The sequence below is a fragment of the Trichosurus vulpecula genome, chromosome 8 (assembly GCF_011100635.1).
Source record: "Trichosurus vulpecula isolate mTriVul1 chromosome 8, mTriVul1.pri, whole genome shotgun sequence".
NCBI lineage: Eukaryota > Metazoa > Chordata > Mammalia > Diprotodontia > Phalangeridae > Trichosurus > Trichosurus vulpecula.
Window position 1 is genome coordinate 93682133 of NC_050580.1, and position 16378 is coordinate 93698510.

Here is a 16378-nt window from a genome sequence, read left to right on the forward strand (position 1 = left end):
ATTTTGATTAATTCTGAAGAATTTTAACTTGTAATTTCACAGGGAATGGCGGCGTGGAGAAGGTCGTGATGAGGAGAGGTCTCTTCGAAGAGATGAGGACCGACCAAGACGTGCAGGAGATGACGAAGAAAGAGACTCTATAAGAACAGATGAAGACCGAATTCCCCGACGTGGCACGGATGATGATAGGCCCCTTAGACGTGGTGCTGATGAAGATAGATTCCCTCGTCGTGGGGCTGATGATGACCGACTTTGGCGCAATACAGATGATGACCGACCTCCCAGACGGGGTCTAGATGAAGACAGGGGAACGTGGCGTTCTACAGATGATGATAGACCACCTAGGCGAGGACTAGATGATGATAGAGGAAACTGGAGAACATCTGATGAGGACAGAGGTCCCAGGCGTGGAATTGATGATGATAGAGGACCTAGGCGTGGTGTTGATGAGGAAAAGTCATCTTGGCGCAACACAGATGATGATAGGGGTCCTCGGCGTGGCATGGATGATGATAGGGGTCCTCGGCGTGGCATGGATGATGATAGGGGTCCAAGGCGTGGCTTAGATGATGATAGAGGACCTCGGAGAAACACAGATGATGATAGAATTTCCAGGCGTGGAGATGATGATAGGGGAACTTGGCGTAATATGGATGACGATAGACTCTCTAGACGTGGTGAAGATGACCGAATTCCCAGGCGTGGTGATGATTCAAGACCTGGTCTTTGGAGACCAGTTGGCAAACCAGGTAAAATGCAGTTCTCTTAAACACCTTGGTCTGGTTGCCTCTTATCTTTTGGGTGTAGGGAGGAAGTTATTTTATAGTATATAACAGGCATAGGTGTATCTGGGTTTTGTTACTCATTCTATTGCTAATCATGATTTAAACAGAATGGTCGTTTTTTATATTCCTTATCCCTGCTTTCATATACCCATACCTAATAAGATATAGGCTTTATGTGAAGCACTGTGCTTGCTAGATAATGTTTTCAAGGTGTTTTTCATATAACAAGAGAAAACTAGCCTGTGAAATAATTTGAAAGAATCATAGATTTGGAGCTGGAAAAGAGCTTAAGAGGCCATCTTGTTTAACTCCCCCCCCTCCCCCCCTTTTTTTTTTTTTTTTACAAAGTAGTTCCTGAAGTCCAGGAACTTGGTAAGTGATTTGTCCAAAGTCACACAGGTTGTGGAAGAATCCCATGATTTGAGACCATTTACTTCCAACTAGGAAGTAAAGATTGTAAATAATACAAGACTTTCAAACTGAGGAAGTTAAAAACTAATTTAACAGTAAGATTTGAATTTTGACTAAATGGATACTAAATGTTGATACTAATACTTCCAAGTAAATTGTTAGATTGTTGAATTAAATTTTATAAATGTGCTATCAAAAGACAAAAGAGCTCTAGATAAGAGAGTTAGAATCCCTAATTATGAGGGGAAAAAATACAGTATGAAGTAGGGCAGGAGTAGGAGTATGTTGAAGAAATCCCTTAGTTGAAATGAAAAATTACTGAGATGTTGGAAAAGATGTGATCTGCTTGGCTGGAGCATGCATGGGATTCTGCTTTCATCTCTCTTCACCAAAAGTTTTTAACTACACTCCCCATCCCTCAAATGGTGGCGGTGGGGGGTTGGGGGATGGTTTAGAGGATGGTGCCTGTTAAATATTAAAATGAGTCCTATACCTTATTTTATAAAACAGTATGGAGTATCATGAAAAGAGCTTAAGTTTTCCTAAGAGTGGTTTTTCTGATAATGTGCATAATAATTTAAAAACAGTCAATGAATAAGTCCATGACTTAGGGAGGTTTTTATTTTGTTTTCTTTTTGTCATAGCTAAGCATTCTGAATATGTATTTGGGTTATTGCTCAATTAGCAAATATGGGAATTAACAATTTGTACCACTTGGGGAATAAACTATTAGTAATACTATTAGAAATGTATTTCATTTCATATTTTTGTTTAAACTAGGTGGCTGGAGAGAGCGAGAGAAAGCAAGAGAAGAAAGCTGGGCTCCACCTCGAGAGTCTAGGCCATCAGAAGACCGTGAATGGGATAGAGACAAAGAAAGGGATAGAGACCAAGATCGTGAAGAAAATGATAAAGAACATGAAAGAGAGAGAGATGGAGATCGTGAAGATCGTTTCAGGCGGTCTAGGTTTGACTGCCTATGTTGTTGGGGGGGCTGGGTGGATTGCTACATTTGGGGAGATGGCAGAACTTCTTTAGACTTAAGAGTGGTAGTGCTGTGGTTTTGTTAATTTGTGTGAGAAGATGGAAGCTTAATGTCTTATTTTTTCTTAGTAGATATGGTTTTTATATTGCCATTTCCAGATATTGTTAGCTGGCACATTTTGTGTCCATGATATACATTTGCCAGATTAATGACTGAAATTTAAGAGTAATGTCACTTATTTTAGATGTGGGTAAAAATTCGCCTTTTGTATATGTTCTTACTTATTAATTTGATCTCCAAAGAAGTCCAAAAGCAAATTGGTTACCTTTTAATTTTTAAATGTCAACAGAGATGAAGCTGGATGGAGAAGACCAGCTGAGGAAGCCTCAAGTTGGAGAGATTCTAATCGCCGTGATGAATGGGATAGAGATGACCGTCGTGGTCGTGACAGAGATGATCGAGGAGGAAGAGACTTAAGAGATCGACGAGATGATAGAGACAGAAGAGGGCCCCTAAGGAGTGAGCGTGAAGAAAGTAAGAATCTCTACCTCTGTGAACCTAAATGGGGGGGGGGGGGGATAATTGGTTTATTTACACTAATCTCTACCTGAAATTTAGCATTTCCTTCAATAATTACATTCTGAAATGAAATCCATAGGTGACACCAGACCAGGGGAGGTCTGTAACATAAAAACAGGCAAGTACCTCAACTATATTGAAACTTGGAGATTTGTTTAGCAATCATTTGGTTGGGTTTCTACACAAATATCAAGTTAATAGCTGTTTATCCACTGTTATAAACATGTCATTGTTATTCAGATATTCATAGATTATAGTGAATTTAAACTTGACCATAACCAGTAAAAAGCATGTGTTTAGGAGAAAGGCGATTCAGCTCACTTAAAAATGTGCTGAGAAGCAATTTACCAACATAATGCTCACAACAAAGACATTTAGGTTGATAAGCAAAAATAGAGTTCGTGTTTTCCCATTAAATCCTCCTATCTGAGGGCAATAAAATACTCATTGCTTTGCCAGTTTGTATGATCAGGTAAATCACAATTATTATGTCAGTGGTTTCAGTGGTTAGGAACAGGTTCAAAGACTTTGGGAATGTACTTTGAGCGATAAAGACCTTTCAGTTCTTCGGGGACAGGATGGTGCCTTGTCATAAAGGTACCAATGCAAATACTTCCTTGTGTGTACATGCACCAAGGGGTGGGTGCAGACTTTTTCGTCTTGTTTTGCTTTTTTGTTTTTAAGTACAACCTAATTATTTCTTTGTACAGACTAGATAGCAAACCCACTATTCTGTTCACTGGTTAAAGAGGGGAGGGGGATGGGATTCTTGTGTTCTGAATAATTTGAAGATCTCCTGTTTCAGAGTCCTGAGGAAACAGTGTTACCAACCATTTTTCTTGTTTATTTCAGCAAGCTCCTGGAGACGCACTGAGGAAAGGAAAGATGATCGAGCTGAAGAGCGTGAGACTCCTCGTCGAATTCCTCCTCCTGCTCTTTCAAGAGACCGAGAAAGAGAAGGTGAAAAGGAGAGGGGGGGCTCTTGGAGAACAGAAAAAGAACGAGAATCCCGAGAATCTCTTCGTCGAACGAAAAATGAGACTGATGAAGATGGATGGACCACTGTACGACGTTAAATCTCAAGAGAAACACAGTCTAAACTGGTGTTTTATCATAGGTTTGGTCACATTCAAGGATTATTATATTTGTGCTTAAACCATTCTAAATTGGATTTCTTTAACTAATGTTGTTTCACCATAACATGAAAAGCATGAACTTGTATTAATCCTATATAGATTGATCATGCATTGTATCTGCAGCAGGAAGTTGGAAAACTGAATGCCATTTTCTGAAATTTAAAGTGTTGCATTATTTCACTGATCATTTGTTTACAAGAAAAAATTTTTTAAAACCCACAAAATTTAAAATGTGAATCCTTCAGGTATTGAGTAGCACATATATATCTCAGTATAAAACTGATCTCTTTTCTTTTCAATTTCAAAATATCTAGTCTTATTTTGGAATGAGGTAAGGTTCTGTCATAGAAAAATGTATTTGAGTATCTTTAAAGCAGTGGTATTGAAAAAAACAGCTGAAGCAATTTTCATTTACACTAGAGCTGTTGTTTGAAACATACCTCTTTAGGTATTTTGAGGCAAGGCTTTTTGAGGTATTTATTATCTGAATTTAGATAAGGTTTTAGGTCCACATTAAATGCAGTAAACATGAACATTGGATACAGTGGGGTTGTCTGTAGGTTTTACTTGAACGCTGGTGGATTTGGAACAGTTTGAAGTCATTGTTCTAATGAAATATGAGTACTGCTGATGTGTGAAACCAGAAAAATACAGCTTTTAAATGGAAAGCATTGGGTGAATCTAGTGCTGAGTTTTTTCTGTTGCCAATAGCAAACTGCTTTTCCATTAATGGAGAATTCATGCCTTTCAAGCATTTTAAATGACAATATTTATAAATGTGTGGTTTTGGAGGAATTGTTTAAATTCTTTTCCTAATTTCTTTTGTCTTCAGGATAGATTCTTTCAGCAAGTACTTTGTAGTAATGACTGTGTTGACTTCAATTTTGAAGTGTAGTAGCCATGTTAATTATTAACTCTTTGGTCTTATTGAAGCCAACACAGTACTTGCTGCTGTGTTTTTTCTTCAATGATAAATAAAATACTTACAGAATTTGCTTGTCTTGATTTTATCTCTACCATTGTACTTTACTGCAAAAAGTGGTAGGTGTTGTAATTAATTTATGCTGCTTCAGCCCCTTTTTCCTATTTTGGTTTCAAGGATTTTCCTCTGTTCAGTTTAACATTACTTGTTATTTTTTGGATTTCAGCATTGTAGAAAATGAGCCAAAATTACAAAGAAAAGCTAACTAATGAAACTTGTCATTTCTTTCTCTTTCTTCATAATTACATAGGAAGTCGCTTAGTTTTCAATTTTATAACTTCTATACTTTGTTCTTCCTATACCATATAGTGCCAGCTATGGGTTTATTTTTGCCTCAAATGTTTTAGGAAAAACTAAAAACATCCCCTTTTATAAATGATCGTTTTGGATTTCTACCTTAGTGACGTTGTGAACAAATTTTTTTTAGAGTTGTTGTAATAAAGACTTAAGACCAGAAGAGGGAGTATTACCACTTTAGAAACAGGAATGTGAAAGAAAAGCAGTTGTTAGATTTATACATTTTGTTTTAGTCAGTGATGGAAAAAAACACTTAAAAATAGGTTACCCTCATATCTAATTATTTAACATGTAGAATCTTTACCAAATAGGGTCTCAATTTCTGTATTGAAAGCTACATGACATATACTCAAAATCTGTTATTTTGTGTTTGGATTAGTACCCGGGAAATTTTATCCTTAATTCTTTTAAGAGCTCCTTAAACTTCGTTTATATGCTTTATGAGTTAAATTAGCTTGAACTAAATACAATTACAAATGGTGGTAAAGAAGTTCTTGAGGCTGCCCTACAAACTCATCCTTGAATAGCCTGCATCCAAAATAGTACACAGTCTCAATAAGTTCTGGGTCTGAGGAGAAAGAAAATTCCTTCCCTTCTTAATGGTGAAGTGTGTTCTGTTAGCAAAAGAGAAAACCAGCCTTATCTCAGAGGTCCATAACCTACCTATCCTTTTCAGTCAAAGGTTTCATTCCCTTATAATGGTTCAGACAGATTACTTTTAGCCTAATTCACCTGGGAAAGGCTAGTAATAGTAATGACCCACCTACCCACTAGCATTTCCATTTTTCAAGAGAAAGATGCTTTTCCATCCCCATAAAGTAATGTGGCAGATACTTTGAGGAGCACCTAACCTAGGGCTACCTACCTGTAGGGTCAATTCTTTTAAGCTTTCATAGCTTTTCTTACTCCTTTGGAACGTCACAATTTCTTCTGAAGCCTTCGAGCTTTTGCAATGGTTCTGCATGTGACAGGATCTTTTAAAAATTGGTACTTTAGTACCATTTACATTTAGTAAAGAGCTTATTGATTAAAAAGTACACATTTCTTCCTAATACACTATCATTGGAAGGTCACAACTAATTAGGTACTGCAGGTGTCATCTACAGATGAGAAGATGAAGATTGGAGAGGGTGTATCAGATTTCATGCTAGCCCTAATGAAGTCTTTATACAAGTTGAGTGTTAATTTCTGCTACTATACCATGCAGACACTCCACCTCAACAAGTGCCATTGCTGAAATATCAGAGACTACTTTTGAAATGAATTTTTTTTAAGGAAAATGTCAACAAGCTACCACTAATCTCCCTCCCTGTCTTAATTGCTTGACCTTCAATAGATTAATAGAAGCAAGAATTCCGTTTTGTCTTTTAAAAGCAGCTGTAGTTACACTTAATTCATTGGCCCGAGTTAATTTGCTAACTATATATTTAGATTTACTTTTCTGTGGTTATTTGTAAACACTAAAGCAATGGGGAGATGGAGCTGGGCATAGTGTAAACTTGGTGAGAGTCTGGAGACCAGAGCTCTAGTCTTAAATCTACCATTAATTAGCTAAGTGAGGTTTTGAGAAGACAGGCCCTATATGGGCCTGTTTTCTTAAGTTGCTAAAATGAGTGGATTGAATTAATATCTAAGGTCTTTTCCCACTGTTATGTTTATTTAATGCTCAATTTATGCAACTAGGAACTTTGTTCCTACCTCCAGTTATGTCAAGAAAAACACTGCACTTGTTTGTTAAGGAAAAAATAAGACTTAAACAAGAACATTATCATAGGAAGTAGCAGCATCGTTTTGTGGAAGATGAGCGCATTGTAACAGGTAGAAGAGGAAATAACTTTGGCTGAGAAAATGTTAGTACCTCAAATAGAAGCATTAACAATTGGCATTGATCTGGTCACTACTGCATCTGTAGATTGCTGTTTTTCAGCCTCCCTAGTAGGGTAACTGTGAAACTTTTACACACTTAGAAATGAGCCTTAAGAGTGTTGTCAGACTCCCTATTTAAAAGATTTATTTAGGGTCATTACCGGCTTTGGTTAAAAAGATCAGGCTAAGTTAAAGCTGGATTTTGGTGGGGGGAGGTGGAGTATTATTTACTGATCCTAACAAAGCCAATTGCTTTCTTAGTAAAAGTTTTCAACAAGTGAAAAATTTTACTTGAGCATTTACTTTTTTTTTTTTAAACCCATGTCTTTTAGAAACTATTGTCACAACTACTTCATTCAGATCCCAGGTTAGTGTGAAAGCAAATTTTTGAGAAATAAGCAACTCGGGCTCAAAAACTACTGCTTTAAGAATCTTTTTTTTCTTTTTTTTTTAAAGGGGTGGGGGAGGAGAGTGTGTTTTTATAGCGTAGAAGACACTTGTACTGGCCAAATTATTTTTGAGTTCCTGTGTAAAAGTAACTCCCAACAGTAAAGACAATTCCAGTACAAATTATCTGAACTAGCCTGTGTTGTCTAAACCATTCCAGTAGTGAAACTGACGGCATCATGATGTCTGACCAACTTAACTTCTGCCCAAGTTAGTGGCTGAGAATGCAGGTGCAAAATATACCCACTGATTCAAGTGATGAAACAAGCAACTACTCTACCCTGCTATCACCCGAAGCCTCAAAGTGCTTGCTTCCCTTGGATTAAATAATTGACGGTGTTAACACAGTAACAGGTTTCTATCCTTCAGATTAGAGCTCATCTCCCCTATTTTTTACTTTTTGCTCAAGTCCCTTGTCTTTGATACGGTTACATAAGAACTTACATAGAAGCACCACTAAGTGTAGCTCTTAACATTTGAAGGCAAAAAAAGCATAGGTTGGGGAAAAGCAAACTGATCTGAAATCACTCAGCCTAAATTTTAAAGCCATACTTTCAAGGGATGAAGAATTGATTTTCTGAGGTAGAACTGTATTATACTAACAGCTCCTCCCTTTTAAAGAAAGATAACATTCATCAGGTGTGAAGTAGTTCTGTCTCTCCTCCAAGGCTGATGCTACCGTCAAAGTGCTAATATAAGAAAAGCTCCAAGAGTCACAAAGAGGATAGATAAAGTTGAATGAAGGGTCTGCACTTCTTGTAACCTCTTCCACCAGCCCTAAATGTTTCCAGGACTGTCTTAAGACAAAGGTTTCCTCTGTTAAAATGTCTGAGAGCAAACTGGACAGTGTCTTACTTCACTGTTGAGTAGGCAAAGATGGAGGGCCATATGTAACAGCCAACAAAACTAGCCCTTTACCACCTCCTCCCTTCCTCCCAAGTTCCATAGGCAGGTCAGCCCCATGATTTAGAGAGATGCAAGAAAAAAAGTTACAAGAAATGAAAGAGTCCAGGGAAGAGGTCTGAGCAAGAATAATAAATTCATATACTATTACTGTATAAACACACAACCAAGTTTTAAACAGCACCATTTCCAAGTGTATACACAATATGATATGCAACTTGGCACAGTTTCTAGGGGAAGAGAAAAAAAAAAAGCTAGTTTCTAATTTGGCAATAGACGATCTGATATAGAACAATAAACTGTCTTTAGCTTAAGTGCAATTCAGTTTGTGTACTTTACCTTTCCAGCTACAATGCAATCTCAAGTCAATACTCAAATTAATATTAGAAAATAAACCATCACTTCCCATCATAAAACATTGCTTCTGTCAGATTCTTGCTTTAGCTGGAATTAAGGTAACAGAAAGAGGAATGTCAAGAAACATTTGCCACGGATAGGTTATCTTAGTCCCTTTTGGGAGAACGATGTACTCCCTAGTAAACACCATGAAGTAGTCTTCATTTTGTGGACACACCATAAAAACCTACAATTCCTTTAGCCCAGTTTAGAGGCTTTTAAAAAATATGTGACTTAAAGTGCCTCCATAATTTGATTCATAAAAGTAAAACATCCAAGATTAAACAATATTTCATACTGATATGTCCATCTAAAATTAGATAATTGTATACAGTAAACAAATACAGTGCATCTAAGCTGTGATATAATTGAATCAGGAATTCAGCACCCAGACACAACTGAGCTCTAGGTGTGTACAAACTAGAGACTTTTAAGTTATACATAAACCAGTTTTCTTTTTACATTCTATTCTCCATCGGCGCCCCATATATGTGTATATAAATACGTATGTATATACACATATACATATAGAAAAGTAATACGCCCAGACTTAAAACAAAAACAAGACACCCAAAGTTTAAATCGCAAACGACTGTTCATTCTACTTTCTCCAGTTTCCTTCCCCAGCAGCCAACAGGAAGAGGTGGGCGAAGAGAACAACAAAAATTCGCAAACACAAATCCCTCAGCGGATCTTCTTGCCCAAGACGTTCCTGGCATTTTTGATCTGTTTGGTGGCGTGCGCCTGCATTTTGGAGAGGGGACAGTATTTGATGGTGTGGGCATTGTCCCCGCTCGCCCCGCACAGGGGGCACGTGTACCTCCGCAGCACCGGGCACAGGACGCGCCCGTCGGGTCCCTTCAGGATGTGGGTCGTGTAGAGCGCCACGGCCTCCTTGTTATTCCTGCAGAACACGCAGACCTGCAGGTCGGGCTTGAGCAGCCGGCCCCCCGGCTTGGGCCCGCTCTGGAGCCGGGGCTCGGCCGCCCCTCCCCACGCCGGGGCCCGCTCCCTCTCCAGGGGCTCCGGGGCGCAATCGAAGAGCACGGCAGTGGCAGCGGTCGGCCCGGCGCCGCCCGAGAAGGGGCTGAAGTCGGCGAAGCGCTCCTCCAGCAGGCCGTCGGCCGGGTGGCCGGCGCACAGCTCCAGGTCCCGCAAATCCAGGGCGCTGCCAAAGTACGGGGTCGTGGCCGCCTCCTCTTCGTCCTCGTCGTCGTCGTCGGGCGGCCCCAGCGCCGCCGCCGCCACCACCATCCCTCCGGCGGCCCCGGTGTGGGGCGAGCAGCAGGACGATGACGACGACGAGGACGGGGAGGCGGGGTCCCCACCGAAGCCCTTCTCTTCGCCCACCGCCTTGGTGATGAGCGTGGCCAGCCCCAGGTAGTCATTCCACGAGTTAAAGGCGCTCCCGGCTCCGTGGGGATGGTGGCCCTTGGCAGTCACGTAGCGAGCGCTTTGCAGAAAGGCCATGGGCGGGGGGTGCTGGCGCTGGTGGGGGTGATGGTGCGGCGGCGGGAGCTTGCTGGCCACTGCCTGGAAAGCCTCCATCGGGGACTGCGCGCACTTCTCCCCGCGCAGCCCGCTTTCTCAGCCCCGGAGCGGGGCGGAGGGGGCCAAGCCGAGCCAGAGAAGGGGGTGGGGCCGGCTCCGCAGATTTTATCGCCCACCCACCATCCCCCTTCTTCTTCTTCCTCCTCCTCCTCCTCGATGTCGTCGTCGTCGTCCCTTCCCCGCCCCCTTCGCGTTCCCCCGCCCCGAACAAGTTCGCCAGCGCCCCCGGGGCTGCTCCCGCTCGCTTTTTTGCAGCTGGGGCTCCAGGGCGGCTGCGAGTAGGCGGACCGAGAGCCCGGGGAGGGGGGGAAGGGTCGCCTCGGCTTCCCTCCCGCCGCGCAGCCTCCACGCCCCACGTGCAGCCGCGGCCGCCCAGCTCTGGGGCAGCTGTGGGGATGGTTTCATTCTAGGGACCTGGGTGGGGGTGGAGGGGGGAGGCCCAGCCCGGGGCTGGTGCTAATTGGCTGGAAGCCAGAACTCCCCCCACGCCGGGGCCGCCGCTCCGGACGCGGATTGGTCGACGCCGTGGAAGGGGCGGTTCTATCTCCGCAGATGCTTGGGAGAAGGAGGGGTCCGGGGAGGGGAGGGGGTGCGGAGGAGAAGGAGGGAAAAGGTGGTGGGCGGCGCAGCGGATTCGAATCCCGCCTTCGCCCCAGTGCCGGGCTCTGGGCTTTGGGAGCAGGTGAAGCGGCCTGGCGGCTTTCCTGGCTCCGGGAGCTTGCTTCAGCACCGGCCAGAGTTAGCCATGATTCACGTCCGCGACTAAGCGGGGGCCTACTTCCTCGCGCGCGCGGACACATCCACACACACCTGCCAATTTGAGATCATTCTTAGCGTGCTTGGCCTGGGGGGCGGGGGGCGGAGAGAGATGAGGATGTGCCTTTCCATCGAAGGTAGTGCAAGCACTCCTTTTCACTCAGCCACAGAAGGAAATAGGGAAAGTAGTTCCTGAGCGAATGGGATAGCTGACAGGTAGCTGGGTGCGGACGGAATGGGAAGCTCTGTGCGAGGGGGTACAGAACCGAATTACTCAGTATCATCGGTTCGTTCCCAGTTAGACGCCTCCGCCAATCCTCAGCAGGGGGAGTCGGGCTCTGCGGGCGGCTCGCTAGTGGTGGTCCGCAGATAGCTCCCCAAATCCTCACCCTACCCCCAGCCTTTGCTTATCCGAGCTCGCAACGCCGAAGCGGCGCAAGGGCTCCATAACGAGGACTAGAATCAGAACCAAAACGTTACGTCTGTACAAGGACCCTGAGTGACGAAACCTCGGCCAGCTCGGGCATGGTGGGAAAAGCCCTCCTCGATTCAGTGGAGTCAGATGCCCCTGCTTTGGATCATGGTTCTGCGTGTTTTTTCCCCCTTCTCCCATTTCTCTGAGTCTCCCTTCCATCATCTTGTAAAGGAAAGCGATTTAGGCCGAGGTCTGCTTCAAATCCTGTGATGAATTTACACCATCCTCTCATTTGCAGAGACTAAGCCCCATTAAGGGGAAGTAGCTCGCCCAAGGCGCAACTAAGCTTTGAACCTGAGTCTTCACCGGTGCTCTTAACTCCTACACGGTCACGACGTACTTCACAGTGTTTCCGACAACTTAGGGTGTCAGCTGAGCATACATCTTTAATCATTTTCCTTTCCTTACACTTAAAAAAAAAAGGATGAAGTTATCGATAAGCCTGAAGGAATTAGAACTTATTTGCCAAAGTGTTTAAGTTTGTATCGGAACTGCATTTATTTTTTTTCCTTCTTATTCTTTTTTATTCCTCTTTTAAGAGGAATAATTCTCACATTCTCTGTCATTATTCCCACCCCTCCACCCAAAGAAATTAAAATAAGCCATACCTGTGGCCGAGTTGAACAGAGATGGAGACTTGCTGGCACTGAATTCTGTGACCTCTCCAGCAGAGTGCTAACACCCAAAGTGGTATGAGGATTGTTATTTATAGCTAGAAGATTCCATTCTGTTCACCGACAGTGTATTCTGAATGCATTCAAAGGTTTGAACTATGTGCCTTTTCCCTCTGAGAGCAACTCTATCTGGGGAAAAAAAAAAACTTTAAAAAACAAAGTTTTTTAAAAGCCACCTCCAATTTCTGAGCTCCTATCTACTGGATTGACCCATTAACCTATAGGGTTCTGTGGTTCTTAAGAATAAGCTAACAGAAGCCCTCCACTTTTATTTCTTAGGCTTTTCAGATTGAAAAGTTTCTGTGCTAAGTTGAACAAACAAGCTAACAAGTTGCATTAATAAAGGAAGTAGTGTGTGGTAGGGAAAAGAACCCTGAACTGGGAGTTGGGGAAACTAACCAAGTAGGGTCTATCACTAAATAGCTATGTGATCTTGGAAAAGTTATGCCACGTCCTCTGTAAACTGAGGGAGCTGAACTCTCAGGTCCTTTCCAGCTCTAGTATTCCATGATTTGGTGAATGTTACCTGAGAACTGGTTTAACAGACTGGCAGCCTTAGCAAGTACATTACAAAGTGAGTGATTGATTGGCAATAGGGTATTCAAGAACACCAACAATGTGTCTGTATGTAGCCTTTATTTTCAGTCTCATACTGGGTTAAGCAACCTAGTTGTGGTTAATAATTTTTAACATTTAAAAACCCAAAACATCTGCCAAATGAGTAATAAACTTTTATTTTAATAAACATTGATTATTGTTGTCTTAATGAATAATATCATCTCAAGGAGCCCTCCATAACTTTCACTTAAGTGCTGGACCTAACCTTAGAGCTATTATTAAGATCTCAGATTGGCCCTGGCCTGGCTTTTATTCCACCATCCTGGAGTTTGGACTTAAATAAACTGAAATAGCAGGGTGGTTTAATTTACTCTGAGAGTCTGTCTCATACTGACAAAGGGCAGAAAGATATAGATCCTGATGCAGCATTTATCTCCAAAGCTATGGGGTTTCACTAAGTTTCCTTTTTTAAGGGAGCATTACTAAGCTAACATTACACATTTGGATTGTAAGCAGCCTCATGGAAGTCTATGGAATGGTGGGTGAGTGAAGGAGTTTGCACTTTTATCCTTCCACCTCTACTTCAGGCCTGGATTTATTCAGCCAACCCCCTCCCCACCCCACCCCACCCCCTAGCCAGTGCAATTTCCTCTCCTGGCAACAGAACTGACCGGTGAGTGGCAATTCATCAGACCTCTGGCGTCTTGAGGCTCTTCAAAAACATGAGGTCAACCCTTGAGAATGAGGAAGCTTGGCCTGTGTCCAGACAGCAGTGGTGATGCTGTTTGTCAGGGTATGTGTTCCAACTGTCCCCAGGGCAGCAAAGCTGTTTGCTATTTCTGTGGATTATGGAGGGTTGCTGAAAGTAACTTGGTGCTAACTGCTATAATACCTGGGATAGGCATTGTCTATATGGGACACAAGATTTTTATCAGTCTTAGGAGTGAGGTTTTTGTGTTTTTCCACCTGCATTTTAATTCTACCTGTTACACACACACACACACACACACACACACACACACACACGCTGCCATCACACAGCACTTATTTGTATGTGTTCTAGGTTCTGTGCTGTTAAACAAGTGCATAAATACTTGTTGAATGAATTAAGCCAAAATTAAAAAGGGAAAATTAAGCTAGGTTAGGTGAGATTGGTGGCATCATTTCTGATCGACCTAAGAAAATGGGCTGCTTTTTTCTTTTCTGTAAAGTAAAAGGTGGTAGTTAGATGATCATGATTCTCTAACTTTACAAATTACATAGATATGGTCCTTGTACTCAGGGAGCTTATAGGAGGGGAAATAAGACATAAATAGATAACCAAGAGAGTATATAAGAGAGGTACAAAATAACTGTGATCATCTTGAGGAGTAAAGAGGTCATTTTTGGCTGCTGAGATCAGAGAAAGCCTCATGGAGGAGATGACATTTCAGCTCGTCTTTGAAGGATGCATAGGATTTTAAAAAGCAAAGTTGGAAAGGAAGGCATTCAAAAGGTAGGGATGAGGACTGGGACTGCCATTTCATTGATCTAGGGAATTGCTGGATAGGAAAACTCCCTCTCAATGCAAATCAGCACCTTCTCTACAATCTGCAGTCTCAGAGGCCTACCCCACAGCACTGAGAGATTATGTGATTTGCCCAGGGTCACATAGACAGTAGGGGACATAGGTCAGTCTTCCTGGCTCCACGGCCAACTCTTTAGCTGCATAGCAAGCCCTCAATAAATTCTTGTTGAATTGGATTGAAGTCAGAGGTACCAAACTGTGGAGATCCTTGACTATCAGCCTACTTACTACCTTATTTGATAGACAGGATTTTGAGTCAGAGGAGTGAAATGGTAAGAACATAAAGAATGGTAAGGTACATAATGAAACCCTACATCAGCCAGTAAGTCAAACAGTCAACCAGCATAATTAAGTACTTAATTTGTGCTGGGCACTGTGCTAAGTGTTGTGGATACAAAGAAAAGTAAAAACAGCTATTCATCTGCAAGCCTTTATACCAGCCCAGCTAGTTTGTGAATGAAATTTAAAATTTAAATGAAATTTAAAACAAGAGACAGAAACAGGACCAAGGGCTGATTGGAAAGCTATTATCTGAATCACACCCTAATGCTTTGAAGGAGAAGGAGAAATTGCCCCTTTTCTTGTTGATTAATTTCATAATTGGAAACACTTTCCCATTACCCATCCAGTTGTAAAAAATATGCATTTTTTACAAAATAATTTTTATAGGTGTTTTCTGATTCTTACATCACATAGATTCACATGTATCCCCCTTTCCCCTCCCTTAGAGCTTTCCCATATGACAGTGTGTTTTTTTTTTTAAACAGAGGGGAAATAAAAATCGACACAACTCAACAATATATTAAGAAAGTTTCAAAACATGTGATATATAACACCTGTGGACCTCTGACTTCCACCAGGGGCTAGGTCAGGGATGTCTTCTCATAACTCTTCATTCAAGCACCGTTTAATCTTTGAATTATATCCATTTTAAATATCTTTCTCCTGTCTTTCATCCAACTGTTCAACAAGTAAATATTGGAAAAATGGAAGAGAAGTATTTATTAAACTGCTACTGCGGTCCTGGTCTGCTGATGAGTGTTGAGGGGAGATACGAAGAAGCATAAAAGGCTTTATGTAGTTGAGTGCTCATATGGGTGGTAGGGACAGTGATCGATGCCCTTCAGGTAATTGTGTGAGGTACAGGCCTTGGGGAAGGCATCCTGGAGAAGGGAGGATTTCAGCTTGGCTCAAGAAGGAAGAAAAGAAGGAAGATTTGGATAGGCTACAGGGGAGGTGAGTGACGGTTTAAGCTTCAAAACCCCCTGAGCAAAGGCTTAGTGTTCAGTTAGTCAGTAAACATGTATTGAGTAACTATTATGTGCCAGGCACACTGAATGTTCAAGGTGTTCGGGAGACAGAGAAGGGCCCAACCTAACCATAGTTACAATATTAGGGATCAGAGGGAAATGAGTTTGGAAAGGCCACACTGTGAGGGTTCTGAAGACCGTCTAGTCATCCACATTTGTTTTCTAGAAGTAGGCATGAAGAAATGTTCTTCTTAAATGAGGCTATCATAAAGATTGAATGGCACTAAAATAATAGTTATATTGATTTTCTATTAGCTGATGCCTTTGAGACAGCTGATTTGATGATAGTTCACTGACATTTTCAAGACAGTTTAAGATTCTTTTAAAAATCATCCCTTTCTCTTATATAAATTATATTCACATTTACTTAACTGCTTTCACTGTGTACATAGTCCCCATAGCAGCTAATGTCCATTTTTTTTTGTTAGCGGATTAGTCTTTTTCCTGGCACAGATGCTTTTTTCTCCACCAAATTAGTTATTGTAATGATGGCTATTATCCTAATAATGGGCAATTTTCCAATCTCAATGGTGTTATCTGAATTCTAACAAAGCAAAAAATAGTGCTTGCCCATAATCTTTACAGACCAAGGCTAATGGGCTGGATTTTCTAGGCAATTTTTTGTAAGGCTGAGTTAAATACCACCCACCAGATTATCAGTAATAAAATTAAAATGTCTACACAAGTGTAAGCCTAATAA

The 16378-nt window shown here is 41.8% G+C and overlaps 2 protein-coding genes across 3 annotated transcripts in view; one reads left to right on the top strand and one right to left on the bottom strand.

The window, feature by feature from the left end:
• EIF3A (eukaryotic translation initiation factor 3 subunit A) overlaps positions 1 to 4887 on the top strand; it is a 41679-nt gene extending 36792 nt beyond the window's left edge. The window contains exons 19-23 of one of the 2 annotated variants that reach the window (XM_036734444.1): positions 43 to 488; positions 519 to 749; positions 1977 to 2163; positions 2531 to 2715; positions 3613 to 4887. In XM_036734444.1, coding sequence (XP_036590339.1) covers positions 43 to 488; positions 519 to 749; positions 1977 to 2163; positions 2531 to 2715; positions 3613 to 3836 — 1273 coding nt within the window. In that variant the 3' untranslated portion in view covers positions 3837 to 4887. Of the gene's footprint in view, positions 1 to 42; positions 750 to 1976; positions 2164 to 2530; positions 2716 to 3612 lie in introns of both variants that reach the window. The other variant, XM_036734443.1, reaches the window with a different exon arrangement.
• Positions 4888 to 8510: 3623 nt separating this feature from the next.
• On the bottom strand, positions 8511 to 10743 carry NANOS1 (nanos C2HC-type zinc finger 1). The gene is given in 4 exon segments (XM_036736299.1): positions 8511 to 10361; positions 10364 to 10540; positions 10543 to 10647; positions 10650 to 10743. Coding segments are annotated over 4 exon segments (1266 nt in total). The 3' UTR covers positions 8511 to 9471.
• Between the last annotated feature and the right edge of the window lie 5635 nt (positions 10744 to 16378).